General features: G+C 32.3%; 3 protein-coding genes across 6 annotated transcripts in view; 1 reads left to right on the forward strand and 2 right to left on the reverse strand.

The window, feature by feature from the left end:
- The window catches only part of LOC109535677 (C3 and PZP-like alpha-2-macroglobulin domain-containing protein 8), a gene marked incomplete at its 3' end in the record, with an annotated part of 219141 nt that overhangs the window by 90419 nt on the left and 118543 nt on the right, over nt 1–10179 (reverse strand).
- LOC109535824 overlaps nt 2047–10179 on the forward strand; it is a 42338-nt gene continuing 34205 nt past the window's right edge. Inside the window, exons 1-2 of one of the 2 annotated variants that reach the window (XR_007280289.1) lie at nt 2047–2166; nt 2238–2273. Coding sequence is in view for 1 of the 2 variants with exons in the window: in XM_048660971.1 (XP_048516928.1) it covers nt 2265–2273 (9 nt within the window). In the remaining variant the exon portion in view is untranslated. The remainder of the gene's footprint in view (nt 2167–2237; nt 2274–10179) is intronic. The other variant, XM_048660971.1, reaches the window with a different exon arrangement.
- LOC109535823 lies at nt 6479–8608 on the reverse strand. The gene is made up of 2 exons (XM_048660933.1): nt 8522–8608; nt 6479–8465 (listed from the first exon to the last, which is right to left on the reverse strand). The coding sequence occupies exons 1-2, from the start codon at nt 8541–8543 to the stop codon at nt 6544–6546; spliced, it is 1944 nt and encodes a 647-aa protein (XP_048516890.1). The 5' UTR covers nt 8544–8608; the 3' UTR covers nt 6479–6543.

Here is a 10179-nt window from a genome sequence, read left to right on the forward strand (position 1 = left end):
CGAGAAATGAGCAAAAACGGGACGGAAAACATGAAATGTTGGCCTAATCTTGCACCTAAATGTCTGATATGCAAATTTCAAACATCAACATAGACAAAAACTATTTCGGCTGAACATTAAATGGTGAAATATAATTCTCGTTAAATCGAATTAGTAGTACCGTGACTGATTCCGATCGGATAGTTTATGTTTAAGCTTTTTAGAATTTGTTGGATGCTTTACGTGAGTTAACTGACCGCCTATCCCCATAAACTGATGAGCCAGCAGATCATGTCCGTTTGGAGACAATAACTACCAAGGAGATGTGCGGAGGCCAGTCAGTCAGAAGTAGGCAGTCAACGAGTAATTTTATGAACTTTTGTAATCTAACGAAATAAAATTGTTTTTTTAAAAGGGCTCTCGCCGGTCTCATTAGTTAATTCATGAAACTGCGGTTACAGGTTACACGTTTGGAACACCGTTTTTTAGTGGTTTTATTAAATACCGGCCATCCCTGATCTCAAGTTTGTAGATCTACTTTACTAGATATAAAACGAGAATTTATAGAAATAAAATTTTAAAAGTTACGCAATGCGGATTTTATTCCCGGGAACAAGAAAACTATCGAAAAATCTGATAGGTGTTTTTGTAAATGACGATGCTGATGATATGATCAAATATTAGCTATCAGAAACAAGTGTTGTTAATGACTCTATCTCAATCTCAATCAAACCATTATTATTAAATTACAGGATATGTGTATCATTTGCTAGGACGTTATACTTTGCCGTCTTTTTCAAACGTCTGGCAGCGTTGGAGCTACTATGAGTGCCTCGGCACCGGTTTAGCCACATGTAACGCCATATGCATACTAATTCATAATCTTTCGTGACGATTCTCGATTGCATTTTGTTTGAATATATTCAATAAAAATTTTCGAAAAATTTGTATTTACATCATGCATTTCAAGAGCAAAGTCTTTGTTGTATAAGAATCTTATTTTTATAACTAATGATATAAATTTCATAATGGGGTTATTATGATTGCATACGTTTATGGCGATTTCTTGTGTTTGCTTTATTTGCTTTATTTTTGTGTAAAACTCTATAATTGTATATTAAGCAACATACATGCAGTAAAATTTTAGATAACAGTACTTGCGTAATGACAATCTTATCGAATTTCAAACAAAATGATTGCGTAATTTTATTGTAATTGTGAATTATTGTATTATTAATAATTGTGAATTGGAAAACTTGTGCCACGAGCACGGATTTCGCCAATCAAATCAAACTATACTTACGACGAGAAATTAATAACTACCATTTATTTGCCTTCGTGTCTAGACAGATTGTTAAAATTTGCAATTTCGATCGTAAACAGCCAATAAAAAATGTTTCGGTTTTAAATTCATGTATCTTAATTTGATTGTTATTTGAACTACATGTAATTTACTCTGAAAATTTTTCATTTAGACTGGATGGAATTTTTAAGAATTCAAGCAAATGTATGAATTTACTTGGAAATTGCAATTATTTGTTTTATAAAGCCGTATTTAAACTGATTTAACTAGTAGTACAACTCGAATAAAATTTGTATTGTTTTAATTATTGTGGAAAAACAAAACATATATATTGGCTGAATCAAGCAGAATCTAGCTGAGATTTTTGTGGTAATATGCAAATATAAGGACAATGTCTTTCAAATATTTAAAAAATGCCTTAATGACGCACATATTTCCTGATTTGAAACGAACTCAACAGATTCTCTCAAATTTTAATCTCAAACCTATTCGTTTCATTCTTTTGTTATTTCCAGCCGTATTTGGCTTGCTGTGTATATTGTTTGTTTTTGAGCAGCAAATTGCAAAGTCATTTGTTCTAAACAGATTGGCAGTTCAAAGTAAAGGATAGTCAACGACGTAATAAAGAATTGTTGCTTTGATTAAGATTGACAAGCCACACATAAGATAATTTTCGTCTGTTCCCTATTTCTAATTTAAAATTATTTGATAACCTATGGCGTACTGGGGTCCATTAAATGTTATGTATTACCAGCTAGCATGGCGGAAAATTTAATGTTTACCATTTAGATGAATCTGCGTTCTAAGCTTTGATGATTTTATGATAATATTGATCTATGATGCCTACTCATAAATAATGTCAACTGCAGATAAATCGATAGTTGGTAAACTGAGAACTTAAGAATTGAACAGCACTTTAAAGGCTGATATAGATATTGAAGTAATTTTAACTTAGGTTTTAGGTGCAGCTGGAAAAAGCACGATGTACATTGTAAGTGAAAAGCACAACTAGTTCACCATGAAATAAAACAATTTTAAAATATCTGTTATATAAGTTTGAAGCTCTTAAGATTCCTTGTTATTGCCGCCAAAGCAAATAAAATAATACTCAAATCCTATTTTGAGACTAGATAAAATACTTACTTCCAGAGGTAGAGTATCCAGTTGAATCCAGTATAGTATTATGTGGAGGAAATTATTTTGAACATTTAATGTCAGAAATTCTAGCTCTGAAAACGCGTTTTCTTATTAGTTTCCATATGTATTTCCACTGGTTACTCATACAGATAGAGCCTGATATTAATAGATGAATCTATTTAATTTCTTCTTCAACGTTACGAAATTGGACAATTTTTATCACATTAAAAATATTGCGGGGATTTTCAATAACAAGTTTTTTATTTTCATTACAATTGTATAAAACATCAAATTTTCAAAACAAGTAAATATTTCACGTATTGGTTTTTATATTGCACATTTGCAATTATTATAATTAGTTTCCAAATCTTTGAGTGTCATTAAAAAAGAGTATTTTGATGATTTGTTCTTCTAACAACTATTTTACTAATCAGTCGTTCCAACAATATTACACAGTAATGGAAACAATATTGATTTTCTAGCATATTTTTCGAAAATTTCAACCTAGACGCATTTAATTTTTCAAAAATTTTTTGTTTGCAATTGAACTTTGGGAACTAGAGATGCGATCTTGCAAATTTATAAGTATAAAAAAATATCTGAAAATGAGGAGCTTTGCAAGAATACTCAACAATTTATTTCTTCTCTGTGTTGTTTAACATTGTTGTTGCTATTTGCGTTATTAATGTTAAGGCTAGATCAATTGAAACATGTTCTTCTAAGAGGCAGGAGAATTTCTTCAAACAGGAGTAATTGATAGTTAACTGCTAAGGGTTTCAAATTGTGTATAGGATAGAGAAAGAAATAAATTGTATGCAGACCACAATCAGTCTAATACACTCTTATCAATCGAACTAAATAGCGTTAGGAAACATGGAATTTAGTACTCGTTTTGTTTCTAGTTGAAAATGATAAGTGTATTTTGTGTACTATCAACGGTGTGTCCAACACTTTATTATTGAAAATGTTATTTATGAACAAAAGTGAAAGCAACATGCAGTGAAAGTGGGCTTATCTTTACTTACACAGCTATAATATTTTGTCATATACCCACAAACTTGTTATCAATTTCCCACGTTGTAAAGTATCTTCATTGTGCTAATTCAGATGTTCTACAAGTCATAATGCAAATTTAAATTTCATATTTTACGAGCTCTGTAATGATTCTTTGAATTTTACATTAAGTCTATGTTATATAAATAAAAAAATTAAGCAGTCAATATTGCAATGTTTATAAGAATCTAAACATACTTTAAGTAATTTTTATTGCGACGGGCAAACACGCATTAATACTTATGTAAGCGACTGGTTGTACGTACATATGATCCTTTTAGGAAAAATTATTTCGTACAAAACTTTGAGGCAAACATGTTTCGTATTCTTCAAATCCTTGTTTTCTATTGCTAGACATTTGAGATTATAGTAGCAGGTTCAGCTGAATTTAGTCAATAAAGTCAAACGAAAATTGTTCCGGAAGAACTGAAGATCGACTTGGATCATTTACATAACTTGTCTAGTCTTGTTTCTACATAACACTAGCAGAGAATTAACGATATGAAAGCATTCGAGTTTTCCGAATTTATCAGCAACTGTTTAAGTTCAAGTTCAAGTGAAATATTGAAAGTATTTTAAGAATCTTTTATTGAGTAAAAATGAAAATTGAGCCACAATTTAACAGGCTTTCGATTTCTCACCGTTTACACCTTGCATCTATTTATTTTCCATGCTGAGATATGCAAATGAAAACAGTGTAAGATATGTATTTGCGAATACAAACAAAAATTAACAGAAACAGTTAGCAATAGATTTTCCATCCAATAACAAATCAGAGCTACAACTTTGTCCACTTATGGCAAGCGAAAAAACCTCCAGTAGGTCATGGCTTCGATTAAATCAGTTCCGCCAAGTCTTTTCTTCAAGATTACCAGGAGCTACCTGAGCTTTCGATAAAATGTTGCTGATGTTTACAAATCACGTAGAAATAATTAATATTGCGTACCTATATGTAAAAAAATGGACCTACTTTTGTTGCGTCTCAGCCTGGAATGAAGCTAAACTCTAGTAGATGGAAAATGTTACTAATTTTTTTCAGTTCCTGATATGTATGCAGAAGAGGAATGAATACACTCAACATGAGTAATGATTTTGTGGTAATTTATCAGAAAATTAAAATTTTCGTATTGCAAAATCCCACATTGCTCTTAATAGAATTGTCGCTTGATAGAAATAAAAATCATTATTAATGGACAAAACGTGTAATTGCTCAAAACTTATAGTATAGTCACTTGATGCACAATAATTGTCAAATAGGTACTTCACAAGCTTCGGATCCATTAGCCATCGTTATTTCGATTAAAAGAGCGACTTAATTACAATGGTTTTTGTACCATGGTCAGTTGTTGGAAAAGTATCTAATGCAAAAAAGTTGGGATACAAATTGATGGCGAGTTTCGTTTAATTCATAGAGAAGATAGAAGTTCGGTTACATCGGTGAGCAAAGTTTGCAGTTTTGTAAGATGACTTTGTCTTATTTCAAAGTATAAATAAGTATTTGCTTATTAAATATTAGCACGAAAACCAACATTGGCAATAAACCAACACCACTGTAGTTCGTTAATTATCAATTATATTTGAAAATTATTCAAACAAGTATATCGACAATTAACCATTCAAAACGAGAAAATTTTGCTATTGAAGAAATTGACCTGAAGGCCTGAAAAAAATGGCATTGTACATCATTATAATAAATTTCTTATCAAAATACTTGGTTACTAGCTTTTACAGCTTTTGATTACACTTTGATAGTTTGAATTGGGCCATTTAAAAATAATTTTGTTTTTTTTATCTGACTTATTGCACAAGTTAAGTAGTTAACCTCGCTTCGGGTCATTTGGCCACCACCTTTCCATTAGGAGAGGAATTTAATTACAAATATTTTTTCTGCTATATTTAGTGACAATGAGATCGTATCTTTTGCAAACGGACGAATAAGCTTTAATGCTTCAACAAGAAATATTAGGTATCATCTAAAAGTTTCGAGATTTGGCTAAATGCGTGAAAAAAGTTAAGTTGAGTGTGAGTGGAGATTATAGTATTATTTAATAACTTAAACCAGTTACTGTTTGCTAAATATTAGCAAAAACGAAAATGGATTAAATAAACTGAGACAACTGTAGCCGTCAATTACGGACGCTATTTCATGATTATATGAAAGAATTGTAAACGAGAAAATTATGCTATAAAAAATCACTTGCAACCATGAAAAAAGGTGACAGTATATTAAGTTTCTTACTATAATAATTGGTTATTAATTTATAAATTTTGGTTGAAACGTTTGTATTGAATTAGACCATTTGAAAAATCAATCTAATTTTTTTACGGTTATTACACAAGAGTTGTTCAGTACTTTGGCCGCTTCGAATCAATTAGCCACCATCATTTCTATTAAAAGAGGGATTTATCCACAATAAATTTTTCTACTATATTTAGTCACACTAACACAAACTGTTAACTACATTTTAATAAAAAAAAACAACATTGATAATTATGTAAAATAACTCAAAGCTAGAAAATCATGCTATTTAAAAAATAATTTGCATGTATGCATGTAATTCAAATTCAATCGAAAGTGTCTGCTAATTTTGGATTTTTTACACTTTTTTTGCTTGAATTAGTAGAAGTCTAATTATAATCATCAACATATGAAGTTGCAGAAAGTTTTATGAATAATTCACTTTGAACTCGAATGAACTCAACTCTAGTCAGTTACATTCATAAGTTAAACACTTTTTTGATCATAAATCTCATAGTCGCCCCCTTGCTCCAGTCAGTCAAACAGATTGCCCGTCTCTAAGTACCTAAATATCCTGTATATTGTTATATATTGTTTTTAGCGGAAAACTTCAAAATTAACTGTAGGAATATAATTAATAAAAACATAAACGGTTAAGTGCCTTATTGCTCTCACTAAGCAACCAAGGTGTTGTACTTTTGGCTACATTTCCTCTAAATTGTTTCAGTTTCATTCAACTTTCTTTGCTGTTGTCAATGGAGAAGAAAAAAGCTAAAAAGTTTTATTTCTTTAACATACAAAAACATTGATAGCGAAATTATTCACCAGTCGTCTACAGACACTCGAGAAGATCTCGAACTATTCCCGTCACTCGATTTCTGTAGTTCTCCCATTTCAAAGCAATATCTAAATATTTCTCCTGATGATATTCCAAGTAAAATTTCATCGTTTCCTCTACACGCATCATTTCTTCTCTAAACTCTGGATCAGCACAGAGTACGACGAGGTAGCAAAATGTCATTAACATCGCGGCCGATTTAGTGTTTTGTAGGTCAATCTCATAATTTTCCCGCGAATAAATTTCCTCGGGATTTATATCGAATTTCTTCAAATGTGCAGACATGTTATCATAATATTCATTCAGAAGAAGCTCCTGGTATTTATCTTTGTCTTCTTTGCTCGAACAAACGTTGATGAAGAATTGGACTTCATAAGCAGGGGGCATATACCTCAGTATTTGAAAGTCGACTAACATCCCATCCAGGACAGATTGCTCATCTCCAAATTTGAACAGCATGTTGGACACATACATATCGCCATGGTTTATTACATTTCTTATGGTTTTTGATGTGCGCACTTTCCTAAATAGGCTTTGCCTAACGTTTGTTAGTCGCGTATGGATTTCCTCTCTCGTTAAATCAACTTCCTTTGTCAACTCAGGCACTTTATCAAGCAAAATAAAAATTGACTGAAACCGGTTAAACATAAAATCGCCTATTGAGCCGTCTGTAACGATAAGAGCTTCTTCCAGATATCCGGAATATTCCTCTCCAAGCCTCACTTTCCTGCCCCATTTCCTGGATAACAGTTCTTCAATGATAAATGTGCATGCATGAAACTTTGCCAGCTTTTCCAATATTATTCTAACCCCGTCGAATTTTAGGCTAATATCTGGTGTCAGTGGCGTATATCCTATACTAGTAAGATCATCTAGAATCATTCCTTTCAATCCGGACATGTAGCACTTGGGAGCAAAATCCATTAAATCATTAAGTCCATGTTCATCAAAAAGTCCACACAAAGTGATGTAAAAGAACTTTTCCTTTTTGCCAAGCCCATTTTCAATTAAATCGGTAAAGGCATCTGTGGTGCTATTGACAATTTTTGCAAATAACTTGAAAATTTCCACGATTTCTTGATGCTTAACTGTAATCTCCAGATGGAAATAGTCTCCTAAATGGCCATTGTTTTCAGTCAGCCTTCTTAGAGAGTAATTCAGCAAATCAAATTCGCTGCTGGCAAGCTTGGTTTTAATCGCATGATACACATCTTCCTGGTTTACTTCCGGAAATTTCAAGTAGTTTTCTATGTTGGCTAGAATATCTCGCAATTCATCCGAACCTTTCGCTTTGCTGGCTGCGGTCAATTTTACAACCGGTAAAAAGGTATTTGTTTGCGTTTCAATATACGCTTCAGTTATATTGTCTGCAATTGTTTGGTTTGAATTTTTAAAAGCATTGATTAGGGACTTAAAATAGAAGTTCGCCAAATCCTCGTAGTGATGTTGACGAAATTTCTCAGTAGTCAATGAAAATATGCAGAGAAGAGCATCATGGGCTGGAGGAAGAAGCTGCCCGGGACTATTTTGCAAAAACACCACATCGTTGTTATTTGTATCTATATAAATATTGTTAGTGCTCATCCAGTTACTCAGAACAAGGAGATTGGATTGAAGCAGTTTGTTGAGGGCGGTTTGAAGCCCGTCCAGCGTAGTTGTGATTATCTGCTCTTCAATGTCTGTGAAGTTTCCAGTGATTGATTTTGCGATGGGCTTCAGGAGATACTCACGGTTTTCGCAGGACAATTCGTGTCCCATGAGGCATTGTGCTTGAATTCGAGCAATTTTGTTTAATACCAGCCTCAGTTGTTCAACGTTGTTCACATTGACCTTCTCCAGTTTATCTAGTCGTTCAATTTTATAGGCACCATAGTCTTCTTCACTTTTGTTACTAACGAGAAACGCTGGCTGAACCACTGAAGAACCCAAAGTGTTTGCTCTAGTCAAATTTACACTCTTTTCCAGCACATACCGTTCAGATACTCCTTGCCCATTCACCTCAAGAATGTTCTGTTGATTGGTTAAGTTGAATTCCAACGGCTTTTCCTTCGGATAGGAATAGAAGTTGCGGAAAACTTCGTCTATTTTTTGCTTGGCGAATGGTTCGATTATTTCCATTTTCAGGAGTTAACGGAATCATGTATCTGTCTTGACTGATTTTGGACTTTATACAATTCAATGTATACCCAGTTTGCACACATAAAGCCTATATTTTCTGTACTAATATTTGCCTTTGTTCAATGTACTGATTCAGCGTTTTTGATACGGCCACTAAACAAATTAAAGGGGCTTGAATAATCGGACAAAGGTTGTTAAATTAATTGAAGATTAGGTTAAATCAAACTGGGCTATTTATTTGAATATAAATTATTTACACATTTACTAATTTACATTAGTTAATGCGCTAACGTTTACTGGAGGTGATTTTAAGGAGTCGCAGACAGAAAAGGTATTTTTTTGTGGATACAGCGGATTGCAGACAATGGGATGTTTGCCAAATGTTTTAAATTTGTTCATCTGTTTGACCTGGGCTAACACTACAAATTCAGAAAATCAATGTTCGGATTTATGCGTAACTCTAGTTAGTAACTAATTTAAATATGTGAATGTTTTTCGTCTTTTGTGCCGATAAAAAAATAATCTTTATTGCAAACAAGCTTTTGTTATGTTTGCTGGCAGAGACGTACGTAAGTTAATCAAATACGAAAGTTTGGTTGCAAGTTAGGATTTTTTGCTAAGAAACCGTTTTTAGTTTCAATGTCCTATTTTTTTTTAAGTAATACGCTTTGATTTGCTACATAATTCATAATACGATTTTGATAAATATGGCAAAATTAAATTGTTAGTTTTTGAGATATAGACACTCAATCCAGTTTTCTAAATACGGTCTTCGTTTTTCTTTTTAATTTTCGTGCATACAGAGTGGTTTTTTAGTGCGAGAGGGTTCATTATTTCCATTGGTGGTAAACTTTCGAAAAATAGTTTCATATAAAAGTTATTCACGCACAAAGTACGTATATTTTAAAAATATCTTGTATGATACAGAGTGTCTCAGAAAAGCGAGGCAAGATCAAAGTGTATTTTTTTTAAATAGAACCACCCATTTGTCATTAGCTCATGGAATGCAGCTTGAAACGCTGCATATGCACCGTAAATTGTTTTTTTCTTACTTGCTACGATGGCAGATTATCGCCATTTTAGTAAAATGTTGCTTAAAACATGGTATCTAAAAATTAATTGTATAAGCAACAATACGACTTTCCAATCACCACAGATCCTTTAAGAATTCTATTGAACCGAAATATAAATACATTGTACAGGGTGTTAACAATGTGAACTTCAATATAAAACTTTTTAACGCAATATAACTTTTGTTTTTCAAATGGAAGTACCTGTATGTTAATACGTCATTAGATAGACAATTTACAAAGTTACAAATTTGCATTTACACTTTAAGCTGAATGAAATCAACCGTTTTCAGATTATAAATTATTTTATTTAAAAATTTAAAGAAGTATTTACATTTTGTAAGGTTGCTATGGAATTCATTAAATAAGTGTCAAAATTTGATGATACTTGACATAATCAATGAAGAAAAGTGCAACGTTTTATAAAATGCATGGAATTTCA

The sequence above is a fragment of the Dendroctonus ponderosae genome, unplaced genomic scaffold, assembly GCF_020466585.1.
Source record: "Dendroctonus ponderosae isolate FM_Combo_2020 unplaced genomic scaffold, Dpon_F_20191213v2 Dpon_F_20191213_1, whole genome shotgun sequence".
In the NCBI taxonomy this organism is placed as follows: Eukaryota; Metazoa; Arthropoda; class Insecta; order Coleoptera; family Curculionidae; genus Dendroctonus; species Dendroctonus ponderosae.

What these genes read in the sequence shown, in the direction of transcription:
- LOC109535823 (XM_048660933.1), bottom strand. Translation starts at nt 8,543, where the DNA reads ATGGGCAAGGAGTATCTGAACG. An exon ending in GGGCAAGGAGTATCTGAACG is followed by an intron (nt 8,466 to 8,521) that starts GTATGTGCTGGA and finishes TGGGTTCTTCAG; the next exon opens with TGGTTCAGCCAGCGTTTCTC.